The 26,684-nt window shown below is 38.9% G+C and overlaps 1 protein-coding gene across 1 annotated transcript; it reads left to right on the top strand.

Moving 5' to 3' along the window:
- Nucleotides 1-71: 71 nt before the first annotated feature.
- On the top strand, nucleotides 72-26,161 carry USP53 (ubiquitin specific peptidase 53). The gene is made up of 16 exons (XM_081924853.1): nucleotides 72-196; nucleotides 6,916-7,541; nucleotides 9,923-10,015; nucleotides 10,790-10,924; nucleotides 11,405-11,518; nucleotides 11,600-11,682; nucleotides 13,106-13,211; nucleotides 14,543-14,689; nucleotides 16,330-16,479; nucleotides 16,848-17,019; nucleotides 18,131-18,280; nucleotides 18,676-18,822; nucleotides 19,035-19,761; nucleotides 20,558-20,628; nucleotides 22,205-22,286; nucleotides 23,932-26,161. Exons 2-16 carry the CDS (start codon nucleotides 7,398-7,400, stop codon nucleotides 24,929-24,931), a joined length of 3,321 nt encoding a protein of 1,106 aa, XP_081780979.1. The 5' UTR covers nucleotides 72-196; nucleotides 6,916-7,397; the 3' UTR covers nucleotides 24,932-26,161.
- The last annotated feature ends 523 nt before the right edge of the window (nucleotides 26,162-26,684 follow it).

Consider the following 26,684-nt stretch of genomic DNA (forward strand, 5'->3'; position numbering starts at 1 on the left):
CGGGAAAGAAGAAAGTTACTCAGCGGGGAGGGGAGGGGGAGCGAAGAGGGAGCGAGGGGGCGGGGCCACCGCCTGGTCTGGTGGGCGGGGGAAGGAGCCCTGCCTGCGGCATAGTCTGCTCGCCTGCCGGACGGAGGAGCCCGCGCTCGGGATGGGGAGAAGCGACTGGCGTGGCGGCGGCGTCGCACCGGAGGAGGTGAGGTCCCTCAGGGGACGCGGCGGCGGTGTTGCTGAGGTGGCCGTGGAGTGGGGTGTGGGGGGCTCCCATGAGGGGGAAGCGGGGAGAGAGAGCGAGTGAGGAGCGCCGGCCGAAGAGGCACGACTGGGGAGGAGGAGGAGGGGAAGGGAAGCGAGGTGGCCAACGGCTGGCCTTTCGAAAAGCCGGTCGGTTGAGACCTGGGGGGGGGGCGGTAGGGAGCGGGGCCCTTGGCCAGCTTCTCTCCCTTCCACGTCCACACACACCCTCACCCTCCTCCCTCCAGCCTGGAACTTCCTGGCACGGAAAGTTTTTCCTCCGGCGGCAGGTGCCTGAGGCGGTGGCGGCGGCGGCGGGTGTGAGCTGAGCTTGCCCCCTCACGGGCCAGCTCGTTGCTGCCCCCTCGGATTTGGCCCAGCATGTCTGGTGGTCGAGCTGGTCGGCTTCTGGTGCGGGGGGGGGGGGGACGGGACCCCAGACACGACACGCCTCTGCTGCCACCAAAACCCCTCGCATTCTCACGCATCCCTCCAGGGCCCTTCGCGGGGTGGGCGGGGGTGGTGGACGGTAGGGTCTCCTTGGTGAAAAGCCTTTCTTTCTCGTCCACCATCGCCTTTAAAACAACAAGAAGAACCTGTTCCTCTCCTCCCCGCTGTATATTTTTCCTTCTGTTTGTCGAGCCGTTTTTTTAACCCTTTACAAAATAATAATAAAACTCTCTTCCTCCTTGTTTACTACTTCACGCTTTCTGCTCCAGCCGTATCTGTTTATTGGCTGTTGAAATGGCTGGGTTTATGACTCTCCGCCCATACCTTGCTCTTTAATCCGGAGCCTTCCTTAAGTGTTTACATGCTGCCGCTCAGCCACAGCGTGTGGTACGGTTTCTGATTTTCCCCTCTCTCCTCTCCTCCTAAAAGCCCCCTCCATGGTTAATTTCAGCAGATATTATTACATCGAATGCAGAAGCAAGTAATCAGCATGCTTGTGACTGGAAAGCGTGTTTAGGGCGAGGAATGGTCCGAGGTTGAGAGACTGGCCCACGCACTGGGCCATTGTTTTGACTGCCGTTGCATCAGACAAGGTTTTGCTAAATTTAACCTTTCCAGATCATTGAAACCTGTGTGAATAGGATCTGCATAGTATCCAGTACAGTATCTGATTTCCCATTCTTGGGTATGTGTTAGTCAGTTCCCAGCAGATTTTTGGCCCTGTTTTAATCCTGTGTCTTCTCTAATTTGAGTTTGTTGATCTTCTTGCATGAAAAAGACCCGCAAATGACATGCTATATTCTTTAAAAAAATATTTTTGTGGTTTGCATAAAATACTTGGGATACCCTAATTCTGAGTATTTATGTTCATGAACATGCTACATCAATGAAACTTCATTTTGTTAATGTGGCTAGCTTCAAAAGTGTTAACATAAGTGTTAATTTTTAACCTGGATGTTACACACATGCTCAGTGATTGGCATTAAGTAAGGAAACTGCTTTTGAAGTTTATAGGCAGTTTATGTGTGGCTTGCTGTAGTGCTTATGAAATGAAAGGGTGACATAACTATTAGGTATTTGCAGTTTTCTTCACTGAGCAGTAGAACTGATACTTTGTTTGCTGTGAAGTTTTTCAGATACCATATTCATGCTTTTGTGAAAGAGTCACCCAGGGAACTTTGGTAATAACACAGTATTTGGATGAATAAATACTTGCAGTATGCATTGAATGGATAAATACATGTACAGTATTAGCTTGTTTGTTGGGTGGGATATATTTCTTGCCCAAAGCCACGCTTCATAGAAGCAAGTAGTACAGCACAGGTGGCTGCAGTGGGGGTGGGGAGAATTAACAGAAATTGGAGCCCTTCACCCTTGAGTGAACAGAAGTACCTTTCTGAAAACAGGTCCAATTGAGCACAGTAGTATTTGCTCCTCCGAGCTTCAATACCCAATGTGTTAATTCTTTTAATGCAGTAAAGGTAATAAAGGTAAAGGACCCCTGGACGGTTAAGTCCAGTCGAATTCGACTGTGGGGTGCAGCACTCGTCTTTGCTTGCAGGCTGAGGGAGACAGCATTTCTGAAGAAACCCATTGAAAAATCAAATAGTAAAAAAATATTGTAGCAATTGTCTTAAGTGAATATAATTCATACTTTGAACTGAATAAAGCAGATCAGATTGCAGTATTTGCCAGTAATGTTAAACGGCTATAAATCTTGGAAGCGTTTCAAACTAGATTCAAAACATCAGATTCAGGCATTGTTTCAGTAATCTGTCAAATGCCTTGCAGAGTAAGAAGTGGAAACTCTCAAGCCATAGTTATTTGATGTTTTCAAAACTTTCCCGTTTATTTATTTTTGTTTCCACCTACCTGAAAACTGACTTCACGTATTCAGGACGTGGTTCCACCCCTGTGCATTGTATGAAAAGATTATTACTGGAATCTTGATGTTAAATTCACAAGTCTCGTGACATAGAAGTTCTTTCTAAGTCTTCTAAGATTTAGTTTGCTAGAGCATGCATAGGCAAACTCGGCCCTCCAGATGTTTTGGGACTACAACTCCCATCATCCCTGATCACTGGTCCTGTTAGCTAGGGATGATGAGAGTTGTAGTCCCAAAACATATGGAGGGCTGAGTTTGCTTATGCCTGTGCTAGGGGAGTGGGCTTATAGTGTTAAAGTATACCATTTTGCAATATGAAACTATGAAATAAGTAATTTCGTTGTCCCCGAGAGGGGGCAATGACAATAAAGATATTATTATTATTAAGAAATACTCTTTCCAAGAAAACTTCTCAGAATGGAAATATGAGCATATTGAGGAAGCAGTGTAGAACTTGTTTTTATGTCAACTGGCTTTCTGGAGAGTAGAGGGTTGAAATTTTAAAATGGGTAAAAATATTTTTTTTTTGACCTTTTAGGTATAACATAGGACCTTCAGCTATAAAACGAAATAACTCTAGATCATTAGTTGCAAGAGGGATGCACTAGCACTAGCACTAGTTTAGCACAGTCGTGCAAAACTGAATATTTAAACAATGTGCACCACTCAAAAAAGTATATTTTCTGTGGTGGTGGGGAGCTCGTTCCATTTGCATAAGGGACTGTTTATCCAGAAGGAGGAAGAACTAAAATCATAGCCCCCCCCCCCAAGGTTCAAACAAGAGTAGAGTTCCACTAAAGGTAAATTCTTGAGGGTCAGAAGCAATTTCTGAGTATGTATTTATTTAAAATCACAATTGTCTCCGAGCTTTGCGGATCAGACTGAATACAATAAAGATTAAATCAGTTAAACTATAAAATCAGAAATTACTTAAAATACCTGCTGGAATAAGAACATATTCAGTAGATACTGGAAGTTCAACAGGAAGGGCCCTGTCTAATCCTAGGTCCTATGAAATGTAAAGGATTTTGGGGAAGAGATAGCTCTCCTTCAAACTAAAAAGCTCACTATGTCAATAAATATATTTATTAAATATGGTCATATTTTAACTTCATTAAATGGAAGTTGCTGTACTTTTTATTCTTACTGGGAGAAGTGAGTCAGACAATGCTGCATGTTGTGGCTGCTTTATCATGGAAGAATAGTGGTGGTAATGGCTGATACAGTGGGGATGATGTCAGGAACTCTGTTTAAATCAGCAGGTATTACAAATGGCCTGCCACTGTTAGCTAAGTACATAAGACCTGTACTGGATCAGACCAAAGGCCTGTTTAGTCTGGCATCCTATTTTCCAAAGTGGTCACCCTGGAGTTTCCTGAAAGTGCACAAAAAGGGCATGATAACAACAGTTCTCCCACAGACAAGGTGTGTGGCCACTGATCATGGATATTTATGGTTGATAAACAAACTGTTGATAAACAAACCTTCCATTAATGTGTCTAAGCAAGTGACAATCATTTATATTTTGTGGCAGGAAATTCCATAAGTTTATGCATCATGTGTGAAGTAGTACTTCCTTTTGACTATTGTGAATCTACCATATTTAATTTGCCTGAGTGTCAATAGTATGAGAAAAGGAGAAGCATTTCTCTGCTTTCTCTACAACATTCTTAACTTCTATCATGATGTTCCCTCTTCTGAACTAAAAAGCCCCAGCCTTTCTGTTGTTAGGGAAAGTATCTCATTGGAGTTGCCAACTTTCACAGCTCTGATACTCTTTTTGACATGGGGATTCTGGGTGTTAAAAAGCCACTTGCAGTTTCTGTTCATAGGACAAATTATTATGGACTTCTGCTGAATGTTGCACACGGGTTAATATTCCTTTGTGTTGTGTTGCTTTGTGTTGATAAAGGTATTTTGTATTTGCTACCACTCCTAACAGTATTTTAAGTCAGCCAAAAAGAAAGTTCTTTTGAGACTGGCCTGCATACATTTGTCAGCATTTTTGTAATAATTATTGGTTCTCTGAGAACAGACAGTGTTTTGTTTTTAGACCACCCATGGTGCCTAGCATCAAATGATGAAATGAATATTTTCATGTTTGTTTTCTCTAATTTTGGTTAATACCATAAACATATTATTTCAGTAACCTCACACACAAAGAAAAATTGTCAGTCTGTTGTTTGAATCTGGGTCTAGAAGCACAAAAAATGTGGAGTGGTTCAGAAAATGTGCAAGAGGTTGGGTAGGGAAATAAACCTAATGTGTTACTCACATAAGGTGGATTTAGTGTTTGAAAATATATTGTAATGCTGGGCTTCTACCAAGTTGCTTTGGATGTTTCATTCATCTGACATTTTGGGTATGTAGATGTATTCCAATTTATGTGGAAATGTATATAGGCTCTTGTTTTGAGCATACCTTAGCTGTTAAAATTTAGTGCTAGTACCTCTGGAACTGAAATAACAAGTTGCTACAAGAAGTGCAGTTTAAGTGATACCATTGCATGAGTACAAAGAGTTCTATAGAACTAGTGGAAAAATACATAAAATGTTGGCTTGGTTCAAAGTAACGTTATTCTCTTTTTGTACAGCCTTTATCTGTAGTTACACTCATTCAGTACTACAAATATCTTTTCTCAGAAGTCAACTATCTAATGTTTTTATTTTGTCTTCTGGATTTACTCATTACCTGTGTATCCTTTTGGTTGTATTGTAGCTCTAAAAAGACAGCTAACTGAGCAGCACTGAGTAACTGTCAGAATAATATTAATAGTAATCCAGTCAGGATATTTCAAGAGCATAGATGATCATGGGCAGACCATCCCCATCCAAGAGCAGTCATAGCTGCTGAACCAGCTAAAGCTGGAAAAAGGCCACCTGGGCCTCAAATGACAGAGCTTGATCAAGGGATATTGTTGAGTACAGCTTCATCCAGAACAGTCTGCACTCCCAGAGTCTGAACACAAGAACACTGGTGCATGTGACCTCAGACTTACTGGGATTTAGCTTCAGTTTCTTGATCTTTATCCAGCCCAATACCGTCCAAATATTGGTCAGTCTCACCTGATTCAGTGGCAAGAGAAGTAGAACTAAATATTATTAGCTTATTGATGGTGCCTCACCCAAATTCTCCTAATGCCGCCACCCAGTCAGTGGCTTCATATAGATCAGAGATGGGAACCTGTGGTCCTCTAGATATTGGACTCCAGCTCCCATCAATCCCAGCCAGCATGGCAAGTGGTCAGAGATGATGGGAGTTGTAATCCAGCAATATTTTGAGGGCCACAGATTCTCCATCTCTGATATAGATGTTAAAAAGATTGATATAATAGAACATTGTGGGATCCCACAGCACAACTGGAATGGGGGTTGAGCAGTCCCCCATGCCATCTTCTGAAGCTAACCCTGTAGATAGGTTGGAGCCACCCTATATCTATGCCTTCTGTCCCCAATCCACGAAGCCTGTGTTACTGCATTTTATTTTATTAAAAGTCACTGTAGGAGCAAGGAGGAGACGAGCAGGGTTGCATTCCAACTCCTGGCAGTGATCATTAGGGCAACTAAAGCTGTTTCAGTATAAAACCAAACCTAGGCACAGAATGAAATGGGTCTAGGTAATGAGTTTCATCCAAAAGCACATTGAGTTGGCTGCCAACAGGTATTTGTGCCCCAAGGACTTCATATGTTATGCTTTCAATATATAGAAACCAAGAATTGGAAAAGAAAGCTAACAGCTGGATCTTAAGAAAAGTTAATTCAAAGGTCCATAGAAAGAAAGCTTTCTGTTCCATTATCATAACTACATTCCCCACATTGAGACCCACGTTGGACGAATGATTCCTACACTGCAGGGGGTTGGAATAGATAACCCTTCCCATTCTACTTTTCTATGATTGAGTTCAACATGGTCAGCTTATGAAATGCCTTGATTAGTTAGCACTCTCTTTTTGTAGTGGTTGACAGTAGTTAAATATGAGGTGATGATTTTAGGAAGTTTTTTAATCAGTTGGTAGATGTATTATACTTGGTAGATGCTTTATACCAAGGTTCCATTGGCAAATGTTAAGGTGAAATGCATGTTGCATCATCTGTATGTTCTTCTGACAGATTCCTGGGATCACTCATTTCAAATGAAGACCAAATGAAATGGTCTTGGAAATTGAAGTTATTAAATCCACTTACTATCTCTCTCTTCAGCTCTTACAACCCATCTCTTCATCCCAACTAAATAGCTGGAATAGAGAGAAGCCCTGTGTATCCATCTCTGTTCTGTCTTTGCTGCTGTCAGCTGTGTACTTCAACTCTTTTGCTAATTTCAGATTCCCTCTCCCTTTCTCCTTACAGATTTTGAAAGAAGACAGATACACAGTGGAATTACTTTTGCAAACCACAGGAAGAAATGTGATTTATTTCTTAAAACGAAGAGAAAGAACCAACCTGCAAAAAGACTGATTATAGCTAAAACTAGCTAAGAATTCCTGTTTTTTTTCAATATAAAGCTGCCATAGTATTTAAGAATTATCTTCCAAAGAATCATTTGCACTAATATTGAAGAAGAAAAGGTGAAATGCTATAAAGATTGTCCATAAGTATTTGTATGGCTTATCATCATAATATTACATGATCTACTCATCAGAACAAAGTTTTTCACATTTTATTTTATCTCTATTTTTTAAAATAAAAAGAGCAGATGTGATATTGACTTAATGCAATCTGAAGACTTGGACTTCTGAACACAATGCCGTAACTTAAAGGCAATTGTCAGGACTAGGTTTGCTTTGCTTGGAATCCTTCAGTCTTATTTTATAAACATTGTTTCCTAAATAATGGCATGGGTAAAGTTCTTGAGGAAACCTGGAGGAAACCTTGGGAAAGTATATCAACCTGGAAGTGTGATGTCTTTGGCGCCTACCAAGGGCTTGCTAAATGAACCAGGACAAAACAGTTGCTTTCTTAATAGTGCTGTACAGGTAAGGAACTCCTCATATTTAATGCAATAAAACGCAGCTCAAAGACCTATTTAGTCCAGCATCGTATTTCACGTAGTGTCCAATCAGATGAAGCCTACAAGCTTCGTAAGTTATATTGAAAGCTGGCTATTAATATCTTTAAAATGCAACCCCCCCTCCGCCATTCACTATGTATCTTCCAAGATTGTACATGATGACAAGAATGAGAAGGAGCAACAGCCTCCATTTTTCTTGCCTTGCCTTGCCTTTTGTACAGTTTGGTTCCAGAAGGAGGGGATGCAAGTGAATTGGCAATAGTGACTGTGGTGAGGAGGTGAGTCCACAAGAACCCAACAGCCAGCAGCAAATTGAAGTCTATTGTATATAATTTATAGACTCTTGAAACCAATGTTTCTATGAAGCATATATATACTAATCTTACCGTTCCTAACCTTGAGTCTCCCAATGTATTTGCTAAGCAATTCAGGCCAACAAATAACTTTCATGTAATTTGAAACTTTTTTTAAAAAAACACCCACAAGGCTAGCAAATGACCACAGTGGCTTCCCATTATTGAGCTGGTGTATTTTCCAGAAAGGGCTGCCATTTTCCCTTGTATGATGGCTAGCATGTCTGATAATTGCTGCTTGTTTGTATGAAGAGGCTCTTATTCTACTTATGCTGAATTTGTAGGACTTCATAATATTGTGGTAATTTGTATTCCACAGAAAATACATGTTAAGCTGCAACTGAATTTTACCTTAGTTGTGCTAAATTACATTTTGCTTTAGTATGCACATATTATCAATGTTTGTCATTTAATCATTTTTGGTAGAAGACATGGAAATGCCATTTACCTTCTCACCACAGCGGTACCTATTTGTGTACTTGCACTGGTGTGGTTTCGAACTGCTAGGTTGGCAGAAGCTGGGGACCGAGCAACGGGAGCTTACCCACATGTATTTAAACAAATTTGACACTGTGTTTTCATTGGTTGATGAAGTAGTGGTTATCTTCCTTGGCCAAGACGTACCACTTAATCAAAGTAGGACTGTAGACTTGAATACATCACTCATAATTGGAAAACTTTCCCTTTAATTGATCAGCATTTCAACATGGGTGTTATCAAGCTTTGCTTAAGTAGGAAGAAAATAATTCATTTGAAAAGCCTTTAATAGGTTTCTTTTACTAACCTATTAAGGCCACACACACAGTTACAAAAGATTCAAGAATATGTGAACATAAATTACCATCAGAAGTAAATTGAGAGCATTTTAGAATGCACATTAAATGAAGTGAAATGATAACTTGTAATTGATGTGTTTGGAGTGAATATGCACTGCTAATATATGCATTTAAATAGGGCCATGCTGGCATTAGGTTTTCTTCATAGTCCTACTTTAAATGTCTTTGCACTTTGACATTGTACCCCTTCTTTCTAGTATTTGTTCAAAAAGAGTAAGATAGGATAGAAGGATTTGGGATTTGTTCATGGAGAGAATTACATGTGCAGACAAAGCTTGATTTGATGTTTTCAGCAGTTAGAATTGCTGTATTAGAGACAAACCACTGTTTAAATTGAACCATAGCTGGTCATCCCAGCCAGTGAAAACAGCTCTGTGTGTGATATCCTTTCAGCTATCATGGGGGAAAGTAGCTACAGTATTTCAGTGAAAATTCTAATACTTCTTAGTTTATGATCTTCCAATTATTCTCCCTTCTAACAAGTAGTAGTTTGAATTTGCATATGCATAACTTAATTTTTTTAGATTGTGAATCTAATGGCACAACTAAAAGGATCCTATTTCTAAACCAGAGATGATGAACCTACAATTCCCAGCATCCCTTGGCAGCATGATCAGTAGTCATGAATGATGGGAATTGTAGTCCGGCAACATCTGGAGAACTACAGGTTATCCCCATCCCTGCTCTGAACCATCATTCATTCATTTTATCGTCCATCATACAAAGATCACAGGCTGGTTTACAAAAATACATACCATAATAACAAACAAAAACAATACCACTCTCCCCACAGTTTAAAAGGTCATGGATTGTTTAATTAGCCAAAGACCTGGGAGAAGAGCAATGTTTTTGCCTTATGCCTAAAGATATGTAACGAAGGTGCCAGGTGAAACTCCCTGGGGAGAGCGTTCCACAAGAGGGGAGTCAACCCAGAAAAGGCCCATTCTTGTGTTGCAGCCCTCTGGACCTCCCAAGAGGAAGCAGATAAAGAAGGGACTCAGATGATGATCGCAGGATCCGGGGTCTAGTGCTCCATGTTGTCATGGTGTATCAGTACTGTAATGAAAAATCAGTTTATTGTAGGCCTTCAGCTATATATGTGGACAAATAACTTATTGAAGAAATTGAAGCTTTTATTTTCTGCCTCCTCATCTTAGGTTTTATGGCAACTTGACATATTTCGGCGAAGTTTAAGAGGTCTATCAGGACATGTTTGTCAGGGTGATGCCTGCATATTCTGTGCTTTAAAGGTAAGTCTAGAATCACAGTATCCAGTTCATAAAGAGATTTTGAAATTCTTATTCAAGGGAAACATGATTCAAAACTTGTTTTTTGTAAAGGAGCATTTGTTAACAGCTATAATTGCTGCCACTTAAGGATTTTGTATACTGTTGTAATTACAGCAATGGAATATGGATCAGAAAACTGGGAAAGAGTGGACAGAGAAGTCTCTTTAAATCCCTAATAGCAAATCCTTCAGAGGGAGAGCAGGGAGTGCTAGAAATCCGAGCATGAACACTTCTTTGAAGATATATTGAAACATTGTGTTGCCAGTCCCATTTGTCATTGTTGCATGGAACTTCCATTCTCAGTATACCAGCTGCTGGGGAGCAACTGTGGAATTGGGTTAATGTCCTCATGCACTGTTTTTGGGTTTTCTGGAGATTATTGATTTGACATAGAGGGAAGCAGGTTGTTAGATTAGATTGATAGTTTCTGATTCAGAGGGCGCTTACATTCCCTTTACCAGTGCAAGGATTGCTACCGCCCGAGGGCAATGTCTCATTGCAAATCCCATTTATTTTCTTCAAGGTGTAGTTGTGCAGAAAATGGGGAACATGGCCCAATAGAGAGGGCAGGTAATATATTTTTTCTCTACTAGAAGAAGTATTTGGTATTGCACTATGTTCAATACATCAGACTTCACTGAATTTTCTCCTAGATGAAGAAACCATTGGAGTATGCTAGCCTATTTAAAAACTGGCTATTCAGAAGTATTAATTAATGGTACTGTTGACTTTCAGACTATATTTGCACAGTTCCAGCACAGTCGAGAAAAAGCACTCCCATCAAATAATATGAGGCATGCCTTGGCTGAAAGCTTTAAAGATGAACAGCGATTTCAACTTGGTTTCATGGATGATGCAGCAGAATGTTTTGTAAGAGCTTGATATTACGCTTTTCTTTAAAATTTGTCTTTGATACTTTCTGGCAGTGATGTGGTTAGTTTGGATACAAGAGAGCCATATCCACAGCTCTCACTGATGCATCGTAACCTGTAGGTGTTTGGTATCACGGGTTTAGGATGAGAATAAATTAAAAGGAATCTAAATATTTTGGACACTAAAGTTCTATAGCCTTTTTTAAAAAGGCGGACTTGAGAAGAATACACATGGTATATATTTAATACAATTATTGTTGGAGACATTGTTTACTGTCCATTACCTGGAGTTAAGTGAACTGTAATTCATAACAACTGAAGAAACAATGTACCTTGTGCTTTGCTTCACCATCATGAGGGTATCTGGGAGGGTTCTGGACCTTCAGCATGGGAGTCTGGCATAGCATTATAGGGAGTCTGAATGGTGGGAAAGCAGAATATAAATCTATTAAATGAATCAATGCATTCCTTTGTTTAGGAAAACATCCTTGAGAGAATTCACTATCACATAGTGCCAAGCAGTGAAACAGATATGTGTACTTCTAAATCCTGCATTTCCCATCAGAAGTTTGCTATGACATTATATGAACAGGTAAGATTTGTGTTTGTTGGTGAATTTAGTGCTCTTAAAGTTTCCAAAGTTACAAAAATTAAAACTTTTTTTTATTTGTAGTGTGTATGTCGCAGTTGTGGGGCATCTTCAGATCCTTTGCCTTTCACAGAATTTGTGCGTTACATTTCAACAACAGCTCTATGGTAAGAGACCTTGCTTTCTCCTTTATTCTTCCCCAGACCTCCTTCATTTTGTTCTTTTTATTTCCAGATTCTCATAGTATGAGAACTGGGAATCACTGGTTTATTTATTTATTTGAAATATCCTAATACATCATAACACAATAAAACAGAGAAACAAGAGAGATGACTGTTCTGCAAGAGTTAAGGATTCAATGACATTTGAGGAACCAGTGGAATTGGGTCATGCTTGAAAATACGCACATTCAACATACCTTACATCTACCCTTCCTCTGCGGTAACATTTCACACCATCTATCTGATTCTGGTTCTTTCTAATAAAACATAGTTATTAACCTAGTTTGGACATAGCAACAGATTATAAGTTTAAATCAGGTAGCAGATGCTTTTGATCTCCTCCTTCTGGCACTTGCTAGATAAGGAGAGGGGAAGCTGCATGCTTGAGCACCAGACTTCTGCAGGGAAGTTCATGTAGCCCTAAACTATGGCTCAGTGTTCTGTAGGAGCCAGGCCATTGAATCAGCTCTTGTCTTTCACCCTCAAGAGCAGGACATCAATTTGGACTGATAGGAATTGAATCCCACTGGGACGACAGGAAGCAAGATTGGAATTGACTTATGTTCCATGGCAGGAGCTACTTAAAGACACGACTGTTTCTGGCCTCTGATGAGGGAACACTAGGGACAGTTTATTTGCCTTTCTCACACCTTTCTCACCCAGTCTCACACCTTGCTGAGTTAAGCAGGGTCGGGAGGTGAGTGCCGTGGACGGTTTGAGCAGGCAACAAAGGAAGCCTCTCTCTTGGGACCAAATGTTCAATTTCAGTCCTGGGTCTTGCCCTACCAGGTAGAGTAACTTCCAGTCAGTTTAGGCTGTAGTTCTGCTTCTAGGTAGAATGCAGGCAAGAAGCTATCAAAATACTTTTAACCAGGGGAATATTACAAAACATATGATTATGGCATTATTATAAGACTTTATCCATACACTTCATCACATTTATGAGTATTTAGACTATATGTCATAAATGGCCCCTTCCAGAAATAAAATGGCTGGTTTACAGTGATGTATACCAATACTGAATGCATAACATACAGATTTAAACTATTTATTAATGTGTCCATAACCTGCAGGGTATTTGAGTTGCCTTACTCTGGTATTACTCTGGAATGCATTTCTCAAATATTATTGATTTTTGAAATCCTTCAAAAGAAATTAGGGTGCAAAATAGTAATGGTTATATAATTCCCTTATTCCTTTTCATACATAGTACCTCTGTCTGATTCTTCATTCTCTGCATAGATTAAGATTTTAGAGTTCTAAAACACCCATATTTGTTGTATAGTACATGGGCCAAATAGCGGAAAATAGCTGTTTGCTACTATAGTATTATATGCTAAGTTTAAAATTTACTACTACTTCTCTGCAGCAATGAAGTTGATAGAATGTTGGAAAGACATGAGCGGCTCAAGCCTGAAATGTTTGCAGAACTGCTTCAGACTGCAAATACTACTGATGACTTCAGGAGCTGTCCTGTGAGTAAACAAAAAATGTTTCTGTTTGGGCTAACTTCAACTTCATAAAAGTGATGAAGCTGAACATTCCATAACTGAAAAGGGAATTTGGTCTGTTTCTTTCTCATTGATTTATCTTTAATTTAGACTAATATTGTAAAACTGCCTTGGATTACCACATTCTGAAGCCTTCTTTAGATGTTAAAAAACATGTACTGATAATCCCATGAAGGAGGAGAATGGGAACGCACACATTTGCCCTCCACTTGTGCAGATTCTTCCCAAAGGTTCTCTTTGGGTTGGGGGCATGTCTGCAGCAGCTCACTGTACCAAACACACATAGCCTGCTTGGAGTTCCAGCTCACAGGGACACCCCACATGCATTCAGTAGGCCACTCTGCTGCACACATGCTCTTAATCCACAGACAGTTTTTGAGATTGGTCACCATGAGCACATACTGCCATGCTCTTCTCTTTCATGGGGTTACTGCCATGTGTCTATGAATACCTAAAGAAGGCTTGAGTGTAGAAGGCAAGTAGGGCATGGACAAGGTCCTCAGGAAGATAGAAAACTGCCTCTTGGATGTGTGAATGAGGACCACTGCTTATTTTCCTCTGGCTCTCAAATGAAGCAAGTCGCTTTGGGCATCTATTTTTTAAAATTGGTGTACCTTATTGGGTTCTATATATGGGGCAGGACAGTGTGCTTATTGTTTAGAGTGCATACAGTTGTGCACACGGCTAAATTAATATATATTCATAAAATTTATTACTCTGCATACACTCAAACTTAGAAGTATAGGAATGGTCCTTTCAGATCATTTGACCTGAAAATAACTGTTGTGATTTAGACCTTTCAGATGTAAATTATGTGGTAGTAAAGGGCTTAAGAAGTCAGAGTAAAATATAATGCTTTATAAAACACAGTGGTGTAGCCTGTCCCTTAAGTGGCATGACTTACTAAACAAAAATAATATTTTGCCTTCAATTACTTCCCTCCTCATTCTGTCAGTATCTGGATGTGTTGCAGAAATATCCAAGTCTGTCAAAGAGCAGTGATCTGAGGACTAAATAACAGTAATCTATCTCTCTGTCTTCTGAAATCTATTGTAGAAAGTAGTAGTAAGAAACTCAGCTGAATTGTAGAAAGTAGTAGTAAGAAACTCAGCTGAATAGGGCATAATTATGATTAGTTTGGTGTTTATTTTAGATCTAAATAATAAGTTGCTAAAGTAACATGCTGTTAAGTAATTGTGAGACATATATTGTAACATTTATTCTGAATTCAATGAGAAATAGATAAACCCTGAGGATTTAAACTAATTAGTTTTTATCTTTTCTCCTTTTTCTAGAGTAACTGTGGCCAAAAAATAAAAATCCGACGTGTTCTCATGAATTGTCCTGAAATTGTCACAATTGGCTTAGTCTGGGATTCAGAACATTCTGACCTAACAGAAGATGTCATCCGGAATTTGGCAACACAACTTCATCTTCCAGGGGTATTTGAGCAACAGCATTTAATATAATTGTTTTGGGTCATCCTCACCATTTAAAAACTTCTGTGTTCTTTTGAGAGCTTTGTGTGCCAAAGAGGTGCTCATTCATTCCTGTCTCATAGTGCCATCCTATGCATATCTACTCAGAAGCCCCACTGAGTTCAGTGAGACTTTATCTTAGGTAAATGTGCATAGGATTGCAAGATGAAAGGAGGAAAAGTCTCTTTTAAAAAATACCTTAATATTTGAAATGTCTTCTTTTCAGTTACCATAAAATGCTTCAGTACAGCTACAGAATTTACGTTGCTTTAAACTATTTTAGAGTTTCCACCCACTATTCTATTACAATTTTTAAAAACATTTATTTTGAAAAATTCATTGGTGGTGGTTAGTAAGGTATCCAGGTGGCATGCAGTAAAATAAATGTATGAAATCCTGTAAAATAAAGCTGCAGAAACAGCAATTATAAGGGTTCTATAAATCCAGCAGAACAATCAAAACTTTAATCAGGACTAGCTTACATTACACTATGACATGGCCAGGCATATAAAAAAGGTTGTATGCAACTAACTTTTACTCAGAGTAGAGAAAACTTAACTTAGATCCATTAATTTTGGTGGGTCTACTCTGAATAATAGTTAGCTGAATGTAGCACAAGATGTTTGCTTAGTGTCAAAATAACATCATAGTTGACTCTTGGTAAGCCTGTCCGGGGAGGGTATTTCACAGATAGTGTGTTTAACAGTGGTACCTGATCTCCTTGGTCACCAACTAACAAAAGATAAAGCAAATAATAATGTTTAATTTCATCAGGGAACAAGCTTACTTAAAAGCCCTGGAAAATAATGTGCTCACCTGGCACCGAAAGGAAGTGCCAAGTGGATTCCACAATTAGGGCATTGGCCGATTAATTGTCAATAGACTTAAAATATTTTGATTAATAAGGCACTCCAAATTAAATGGACAGCATATCTTTGTTAAGTCCCTAATACTTTTCATTACATGTAATGCTACATCTATTTGTAAATTTTGTGTTGTATTGACAATATTGTATGGTGTGGACAAACAGTCATTTCTGTTGACAAAGATGCCACCTTACAAGATGGTGCATGCTTATTTATAGATGTGTGCAAGTAAACAAGTTTTTAAAATTTAAGGTATTTATACCTCTACAAAACAAACCAAAATTTTAGTGCAGTGGGTTATAGTATAGCTAAACTAGTATAAATAACTTTTTAAAAACAGTAACAATTCAATAAAAAAACCCAACAATTCTTAATCTTTTTCAGTTCTCTGACTAAAGATTGCAGGACACAAACAAATTTTAGAGCAGTTTAAGGAGATGGGAAATCCTGATTCAGAGCAAAAAATTTTACTGAATCATTTTTGAGATTCTGTTGTGGTCCAGTCATGCTGTAATTAGGAACATGTCATCAATAGCAACTACATACACAGTTATGTGTAGTAAATTACAGTGCTGGGAAAGGTGACTATCATATAATGACCAATTATTGACATCAATGATTTTGTCTACAGTTTGTTTTTATACTGTTTTTATATATATCCAATTTTTCAGCTTTGTTACATAGTTTTCATGCTTTTTAGCTCTGCCACACTTTTTGACTGATGAATCATCTTTGCAGCTGTTCTATAGAGTTACAGATGAAAATGCCAAAAATAGTGAGCTTTATCTCGTGGGGATGATTTGCTACGCAAGCAAACATTATTGTGCCTTTGCCTTTCATACCAAGAGTTGCAAATGGGTGCTGTTTGATGATGCTAATGTGAAAGAGGTACGTTTAGCTGTTCTGATTTGGTGATCTTTCTACATAACTGCCTAGATATGTTCAAAAGTAAAATGCAATACTTATATGTAGTTCTGACAGCCTTGATGTCAAACAAATTACATGAATTCTTCTAAAGCACACATACTTTCTGACAAGGTGGCACTTAAATGAAAGGAAATTTGTTTTTACTGTTAGAAAAGAGATCAAACACTGACATGAAAGTAGCTCTTTTCTCTTAAGAAGTCACAATAATCTCTCTGAGAAGTTAAGAGTCAGTTGAATATAGATTATATCTATTTTATCATCATTGAATTATAACTATTACTTAACTAAATTAAATTACTTATATATCTCATGAAAACATAACTTTTTAGGTTGGAACAAAATGGAAAGATGTGGTGTCCAAATGCATTCGGTGTCACTATCAGCCATTGCTGCTGTTTTATGCAAATCCAGATGGTACACCTGTATCAACAGAAGATGCACCAAGGCAGACAATTCACTGGTCTCATTATAAAGCCTGTGCAGGAAATGGAGAAGAACTTGGTAATACACTTGGCTCTTCCTTCATATTATTAAAAAATAATTTACTAAGTGCTTAACTGTATACAGTCTACATATACATGATCTATTGGTGTGTCCTGAGTTAGTAGCTGGAAAGAAGGAAGCAGCCAGTCCTCTACTCTAGCCTTGGGTAGTATTAACTAGCCATTGTATATGCTGAGCTTCCCATTCCTAATGATCTACGTTTAATGTCAGTTGCTGTGCAGTGAAACTGACTACTTGATGGTTCTCATGATACAATCTGAGAGTGGGAAACATGATGGAAATTAGTATCCCTGTGGTGAAAGTAGTTAGATAAGTTCTTAATGTGTCAGGGAAGCTGGGGGCGGTGGGTGTGGAGGAGATTGAAGGGTCTGGGTACTATTAATATTTCAGCTGAGGCAATATAATGGACCTACCTCCCATATTAAGGAGGAATGGGCTTAGAACAGTTGCAGTGTTTCTGTTGGAGTAAGGTAGCATAGGAAGGAGGTCCTTTGGAAATATAGTTTGAAATATTAAGTATTTTAGTTTTTCAATGTGGGGAGTTAAATTAGTATTGTAGGGTTTTTTGATTTTCTACATTCAGCATCTAGCTATAGAATTGTTTGAATGTTATCACATTTATGCTGACATTTTTTTCCACTGTACTACATGGACTTCAAACAAGTCTGGTAAGAAAAGGGCTTAACTACCAGTCACATTAATGACATATTTCAACAAACTGCCATTTAATTTGACTGCTTTTCATTTGAAGAGAAAGCAGGTGCATGGTGTGATCCAGAAAATACCTCCAAATCAGACCAAGGAATCATTCTGCCTGAGGGGTGGGCATTGCTGAAAATAGTTCCCTCATGGGAACAATTTCTGACTGAAAGTGTTGCTTACCGTAAACAGCATTGTCAGGAGCAAATAGCATCAGGTAGAAGGTGATTTTCAGCAGAAAACCTGTGTGGTACTCCAGTGAGAAAAGGCAGTCAGGTTTACATATGCTCACTTAAACACATGCTTGATGACACATACAGAGCTTAGGCCTTAATTCTAGTGCTAGAGATGATTGTTCAGGTTTTTTAGCCTCAAATATATTAACATAGTTTAACATTCCTTTCCCTAGGATTTGAAAAGTCTACTTTTTCTAAGTCAGATCGTCCAAAAGAGAATGGGTTTGGAGAATCAGTTACTCAGAAGAGCACTAAAAAATATCAGCCAGATGACTCAACTTTTAGTCGAAACCATGTTCAGTCTGGTGGTGTCAGAGGATCAGGTATTATCTTAAACATTATAGTAATGCTTACTTACAGTGTTTATTATGCACTGGTATTGTTGAATTGAATGTGTAATAGTTTTAGTGGGTAGCACATTTGAACTGAACAGTAATGTAACATTACATTATTTCAGATATATCATTTTGGCTGTTTTGAAATTTCTGACCATTAGGGTCTCCCTGTAGAATGTTTTGGTTTACATATATGCAGCATCTGCAGCTATTTATACTTCTAGTGCTTGGCTGGTCTGCTGGTAGCATGCTGAAATCTGCCATATTGGTCTGGTGGCTCTGAGATAGATGGTTTTGTCTGATGGCAGGGGGTGGACTATTTGGCCTTTTGGTTGTTTCTATGACTGTGAACCTTTAATGCATATTCATTTCTATTTTTTCAGCTAAATTAGGGCATAATGAACATAGGGAAAAGGCAAAGGATCTTTCCAGAGAGTGCGCTCAGAAGGTAGCTGAGATGAAAAGCTTCTCATCCTCCCTACGAAAAGACACTGACAGAGGATCAAAGAGAGAATCTGGAAAACAGAGAGGTAACAGAACCTACTTCGAGAAGAGCACTTCCAATAACTAACTTTCACCTACTATGATTAAAGAACCCCCTGTCTTAAAAGTGCTATTTATTATTTTTTCTGAAATTTGATTGTATTAACAAGAATAATAAATTGCCCTTAAAGCTTAAAAGAGGTTGCTTTAATGCAATAGAATATTTAAAATGTGATGTTGTGGTGTTTCCCCCCCATAGATCTATCTGGAGAGGTCCGCAACAATTTTAAGCCAGGATCGCCACCTTCTGGGAATGGATTTAAGCAGCATTCTAATGAACGTGTGTATGGCAGTCAGGGAAAAGGACCTTACAGACATGAAAAAGTACATAACCAAATCAGACCCACTGCACAAGTGTTGGGCTCAAACAAAACAGATGGCTTTTCTGATGGAGAGAAGATGAGCCGTGTAAAAACTGATAGCACCACTGGTTACGATACAGACAGTAGCCAAGACTCCAAAGACAAGGGAAGCATCAGTAGCAGCAAAAGTCGAAGCAGAGGTTGGAAGCCAATGAGAGAGACACTAAATGTGGATAGCATCTTTAGTGAATCTGAGAAAAAAGAACACAGTTCAAAGCCCAAATTAAATGCAAGCAATAAACCTAAACATGAAAAGGAGCAGAGTTCAAACAACTGGCCGAAAGAAACTCGAAGTCAAAAAGGCTTGATGACTATCTATGAAGATGAAGCAAAACAGAAAGGGAGCCGGAGTTCGTTGGATTCAGAAGGGAAAGGAAATGCAGAAAAAAGTGTAGGATTTACAGAGAGGAAAACTCATACTGATAGTTGGCAGATACAAAGGACTGAATCTGGTTATGAAAGCAGTGATCATATAAGCAATGCATCTGCTAATCTGGATTCACCTGTCATTGAAGGAACCAGCCCAGTAGATACTACCACAGTTAAGGAATCTGTTTCCTGCAGGTAATAAACATGAAAATTGTCTTGTGAAAGTATGTGTAATTAGGAGTGGGGATCCAGTTTGGATGAAGCCTGAATCCATAACCAAAGCAGACTGCTTTGGAGTGATTTGGACATTGTCTGAGGCAAAACAGAGCTTCTCTGAAGCAACTCAAAACTTTGGACTGCTACTCAAACCTTGGGTCTGCCTTTAAGATTTGCAGGCTGGAAAGGGAATTTAGTGTTTGAGTACAGTTTCATTAAGCTGCTACTCAGCACAGATATTGTTATCTACATTTGTGAGAATGAGAACTCATCTGTCCTTACTGCATTGTATTTGCAATAATTCATATTTGACATTGATTGAGCTACTTGTGCTGGCAAATACTTGAAAGATGCACAAGCAAAAATAGATTTATTTTTCCATTAAAGCTGAGGCAGAATATGGCAGAAGGGTATGTATGCAGAATAAGAAGTCTGTGACCTTGTAAAGTTCTCTGCTTGTATTTTCCAATATACCTTCTGCTTGGTCAGGCACATTATAATGGTGCTTCTGCATTGGCTGTGCATATACTATTGAAAGGTGGACAAATAGTGTGACAAAATATAATCTCTTGCAAGATTGGAAGGTGGGAGAGAGGGAGAAATTTGGATTAAAAGATATTTCCAAATAAGTTGTCTTGTACAGTGGAGTTCCATTTTGAATTTTGAACTTCTGATGTTGTAAATATCAGTAAATATTTCTGTGAAATATTGTTTGATACTTTAGGTTTAATGAAATCTTGGCAGAATCTGAATCTTACTTAATCTTTTTTCACAGTGACCAGTTAATCAGATATTCTGGGTGTATCTTGCAGTCTACCTCCCAGCTGAACAAAAACTCTTCAGATGGTAAGAACTCAGTTGTTCTCAGTTTAAGTGTATTCAACTCTTAAAGGTTTCTAAGTTTATAAAACAAATTTATCTAACACTAAAAATTAAGTTTCTATCTCATCACATTGTGCTTTGTTGCTCCCTAATTTCTTATATCACTGTCCACCTTAGTCATTTGTACTGTATTCTGAACTGTTTTCTGAAAAGAGAGCTCACTACTTTGATGGAGAGGCAGCTTATTTGACCCAGTCCAAGAAAGCTTTAAAAGTGTTCCTGCTATGTAACAATTCTCCAAATAAGTTCTATAATTACAAAAGTCAGAATTCCTTCTATTACTGTTAAACTATTTGTGCTTCATTGATAATAGTGAAACCTCTGCTATGTGAGCCTATCTGCCATATTTAGTTTGACTAGAACCTAGAGCCAAAATTCCTACCGGACTGTCTCTGGTTTTAACCATGCATGGATCTTCATGTCAGCAGAAGAGAAAAATAACACATCTATTTTTAAATTAGCTGGAATTCTGAAGGCACAAGCCTCTGGGTGTCAGCGAGCAGCTTTGATTGAACACTTGCCATAGTAATATTATATAGGAGTCCTCTCTTGTAAGCATTTGCTGCCATCTTACGTACAGTACAGGCAACTGCATGGTAACAAAGAGCAACCTAGTAAAGTAACTCTGAAACTTCAAAAGATTTTTCATGGACAACTTAACCATTTATGTTTGTAGCGAATTTGTCAGCAGTGCATTATTGGAAACTTAAACATATTCACCTGGAAATCTGTGTAGAAAATGTTTTCAAAACATTATGTTTCAGGATGACTTAATTGTATTTGGCACCTTAATAATTTGTTCAGGTGTATCTATCTTTATGCATTATGCATTATGCGTGACTACCCAAAAAAACAGGTAACATGCCTCTCTCTGTTAACTTACTTGTGAACACATCAAATCTTAAAATAAGGTTGTCAGTATGGCTTCTATATTCTATTGGTAAGTTTTATATCTTGTAAATTCCTAAGTGTATGCAGATTTATTTATAAAAGTATTTGTATCTCACACCTTCAAACCAAACCTTGTCCTGAGGGTAGCTAATGCTCAAAATAAGAACAACGGTTAAAAAGCAGAAAAAAGCAAATGATCAGCAAGAAAATTATGTACTTCTATAAAACATATATTCAAATCATGTTGTGTTGGCCTGCTGCCTGAAAGTATACAGTGCACCGATATCCAAGGCAGATGTCCAGTTACAGATGATAGAATTTTTATGCATTGATGGCAACTGCAAGCTCCTGCTTTAATATCTCCAGCTGAAATATTAGACTGCCGTCCTTTTCAGGCATTATGGTAGAAGGGGGGCATTAAGGTATTACATTTGGCTGATTCTCCTTGTACTTAAAAAGAATCCTAGGCATACCTCATGCTTTATTTACATTTACCATGGGATTTCAAGTGGGATTTTTTTATTTTAGAAAGCAAATGTTAAGTTCACAAGATTTTTTGCTCATTACTGGTATTGCTGATATTTCCTGTGCATATTTTTAAAAAATACATCATAATGTGCTTAAGGTAAACAACAACACTGTTTTGCAGCCTTGAAGAAAGACCAGGTTAATACTCATATGAACTATAGATCTCATAACCTACCTTCAACATCTCATCTGCATATGCAAAGGTAACCTTTATGCAATTATGTAGTCTAAAGCAGCTATTGTAGAAAAAACAAGTTTATTTTTTTGTAAAAAATGTTTTAAATTTGCATTTAGAACTTTCATATTTTTAAAAGAATTTTTGCTGATATCCAAGATCCTCAATTCTACAAATTGGCAGTGTTCTCACATAACACCAAATCATAAAATGTGCTTTGGTAAGTCATACTGTGCATGAGCTACATGCTTGTGTACACAGTCCAAGCACTCCGACTTCAATCCACCCCTCACAATGACTATGTCAGCCTAAACCTTGCAGTCATGGTTTGTTAAGGCAAAACAAACCACAGTCCGGGATTTGGACATCCCACTAACCTAGTTGTCATGGTTTGCTTACCCACACATCTGAAAGTAGGTGAAGTGGGAGTACTTGGGCTGTGTGCACAGGATGGCTTAGCATTGCGGTGCCAACACAGCCATTGTATAGCAACTATTGGGTTTTCAGGTTTATTAGTTATTTTCGCCAGCTGTTGAAGGCTTAGCCTAATCCCTGAACATTGCCTTGAAATTGCATTTTTGAGATTTCAGAGCATAAAGAACAATGCAAGATTGTTTTAAGGGGCCCTGTCGCTCCTTCAGATGCCATGACCAAAAGTCAGAGATGATAATAGTTCCAGTCCAACAACAACTGGAACACCCATCCCTGTTTGAAAATCTTAAAGACAATCTTGCACCATTGTTCTTTTGTAAATGTGTAGGTTAAATTAGTGTAAGGGGTACTGTGTGGAACTGCCTTTAAGATCTCTTTCCTTTTCTAATGCCAATCTAGTAATATGCTGTGATAATTAGTTTAAGCTTTGCTCTGTGTGCCTGCTTTAAAATGTAGTTGGTGGCAACCCAGATAAAGCTTTGTGATTCTCAGGGTTTGGAACTGCCTTCCTGAGAAATTGCATGTGGCATCCTTTCTTTGTGATGCCAGGTAAAATCAGTATTGTTCTGATGAGCATTTGAGGAAGGTGTTTTGTTAATCCTTTTTATTTCTGTGTTTTAACTTGAATTCTGTTATCTTCAGGTGATACCTGTAGCTGTTAACTGGTGTTGGTCACTTCAGATGCATAGAAAACAGTGCAATAAAAATAGTTTACTTTTTTCCCCGAGATCCTGAAAAACAACTGGATGTTGAATTATTTGAAAATTAGCAAAATGTCTGTGGTCATGATGTGGTGGTGTGAAGACCATATAATGCAAAATACTGTGCTCTCCACAGCTTCCCTGTTGGGGAGGATCAGGCCACTCACCATCAGTAGTGTAGGGCAAGATTTGCCCTTTCTCTACAGTATTCTCCTGAGATGTAGTGTGTTGTGACAATTTTTCATATGTTTGATAAGAAAGAGGGCTGAATTGGGATAGGGCTTCTTAAATACACACTCTGCCCTAATGACTCAGCCATGAATAATCAACCATACTGATAACTATATAGTCCTGCCTCTTAATCAGCAGTCCATTCTGAATGCTGGGTAGTGTTGAAACTGGCTTAGCCTAACCTTCAAAATATGCAGCTCAACCAGAATAATTGAAATAACATGAAACTTCTTTTGTTGACTTCAACTAGAATTGGATTGCAGTTTTAAGTGTTCGGTGGTTTTCATTCTTTAATGCTTTGTTTTCTAGGACTGACATACCTGATGGCAATAAGAAGCTTTTTCCTTCGTTAACACTACAGACCGCTTTAAAAGACCACTCTGAGAGAGAAATGAAGAACAATGCACTTAGTGAGCAAAGCTCTGCACAGTGGCCTACTGAAGAGATACTTGATGAAACAAACATAGCAGTACACAGTGCTGATAATTCAGCTTCTTACAATGGCGAGAACTTAACAATGTCTGAAAAGGTTCAGAACAGTGAATCTTTCTCTTCCCATTTGCAGTTGCCTCATTCAAGGACAGTTAGACCCAGGCCAGCGCTTGCATTTTTCTTACAACAGAATATATCCAAACCTTCCTATACTGAATCTGCTGCACCTGCTGAACGTAAACTTCATTTGTATAGTAGTAGGACTGATGATGACACACAAGAAGCAATTTACCAAAATCTTCCTCCTCCTTTGCCACCAAAGAAATATGCTCTCACTGGTTTGCATGGATTAGAATATGAATCTGCTGTGGATTTAAAATCAACAGAAGTATCAGGCACAAATCCTTCCAGTGTTGAAAGGCATGTTGCAAGAGTAACTTCAAAGACTGTACCTGAAGCAAGTCCATTTACACATGAAGAAAGACTTAAATCATTTCACGGGAATGAGTCTTCCAAGATGAATTTTCCATCAAGTTTATCAGTAAACGATCTGCAGGCTGTATCCAATAATCCTATACATAAGGGAGCTTGCCTCACAGGACAAGGTGCTAGCTCCCTGGATGCAAATGCCAATGATATTGTATCTCTTACTACTTACTTTTCAGTTGACAACTGTATGACTGATACATACAGGATGAAATACCACCAGAGACCCAAGCTGTATTTTGCAGACACTGGCGTGTTAAACAAAGAGACACCTTTGCCACCAAGTGGAATACAGATGAACACTTCATACCACAGTAATTCCGAATCAAATTATCCTACAACTGATCAGAGACATAAACCGAGCATTGGAAATATATATTGCAATAGGTAGAATATGCAACCATTGAGCATAAATGCTTGGCGCCCCAACATGTTGCAATGTTTAGGTTTCTGTACCTCACTTATACTTCATTTAGAAGTTACAGCTATTGAATGATGGTTTTGCACATGCATGCGTGTTTAAGAGAGATACAAAGACTTGGACCTGTTACTTTTGTGCTTTAACAAGATTTGCTCTTATTATAGGCTAATGCATAATTATTCAGCCAGCATTGTTACTCTTTTAAAATTAGAATCTACAAGAAATCCCCTTTAAACTGGCATTCATTTGATAAATAGGAATAGTTTGCTTTTCGCAACTAATGAATGCTGCACCTTTTTAATATGACTTGGACTAACTAGTAGAAATCATTATGAAATACCTCCTTTGGGTTCCGATCTCACAAGTGTTTAATATTAGTTACTCATCTCTATTTCAGAGCACTTTCTTTATATTACATAATGGAAATCATGCATCTTTTAATCACCAACCACCATTTTATCAGTCATAGAAAGATAGGATGCTGCCTTACACCAAGTCAGATCATTGGTCCATCTAGCTCAGTAGTGTCTGCACTGACTGTCAGGGGCTCACCATGGTTTTAGACCGGGATTTCTCCCAGCCCTACCTGGGGATTGAACCTAAGACCTTTTGCATGCAAAGCATGTCCTCTATCACTGAGCCAAGGCCCTTCTCCAGGCAGGAAATGCTTATGCATAATTGTTCAAGATCTCTAATGTAGAATAGCCTTTCATGGTTTTAGAATGGTAGTTTGTGGGTAGGGAAGTCCATCCCATGATGGTTACTGTTCTGGCTTAATTAATTATGGCTACAGTGTTGTATTATTTATTTGGTGTTCATACAAACTTCACCAAAGGATACATGCAGTAACAAAGAAGTACAGTCTCCTAGGGGTTTCTGTCACCTTGGGTTTCAATTGGAATATTTTGCTCCCTGGTTATGTAAAGTTTTCACAATAAGGAATGATTTGTGTGTTTGTATGGGAAGTTTATTTTACCATGGAGGCATTTTCAGACCAGCTCATGTTAAAACTGAAGTGATAGACTTTTGGGAACTGTACTACCTCAATATGGCATATTGATTCTGTCCCACTGACGGAGGAAGAAGTGTGCGGGGGGAGCGTACCACCCCCGGCAGCACGATCCCGGTGGGGTGCCATTGCGGCTGCCCCCCCCCACCGTCCGCACTGGGTGCCACACCCCTACGGGTGGCACGCCCCGCCCCCAGGATGCACGCCCTGCCTGCTTCCACCCCCCGGTGCCAGAGCATGCAGCTCCGCCACTGGTCTGTCCTTAGTGTACATAAACCAAGGGAATTTCGATAGTTTAGGGGTAGCCAATGTATGGGTTGCATGCTGCATCTGACCTTTACCCCCAGGCCTACATAGCTTTGTGATATCAATATTTAGCTACCTGCCTGTAGATTGATCATTTCCAGGATAAGAACCTTTGCAGGCTGTATGTGGTTATAGGTGTAAGGAGGTGAGCTTTTCTATGGAGACAGACCCTTGTTAAGGAGTTCTGAGCAAACAGAGAATAAGTATTTTTGAAGATGCTTTATAAAGTACTGGCCCGACCTAAGACTCTTACCTGGAATCCCTTGCAAGATTGTGGAAAGTGCATTTAATGGGAGTGTTGTCTTGACTTTCCCTTTATATTCAGGTACTGTTAACTAAAAAGTTACAGTAGTTCTAATACTACTGTCGCCTTGCCACATTGGTAAGATTTCTTTTTGCTGTTGTAGG

The sequence above is a fragment of the Podarcis melisellensis genome (genome assembly GCF_964234715.1).
Source record: "Podarcis melisellensis genome assembly, chromosome: 9".
In the NCBI taxonomy this organism is placed as follows: domain Eukaryota; kingdom Metazoa; phylum Chordata; class Lepidosauria; order Squamata; family Lacertidae; genus Podarcis; species Podarcis melisellensis.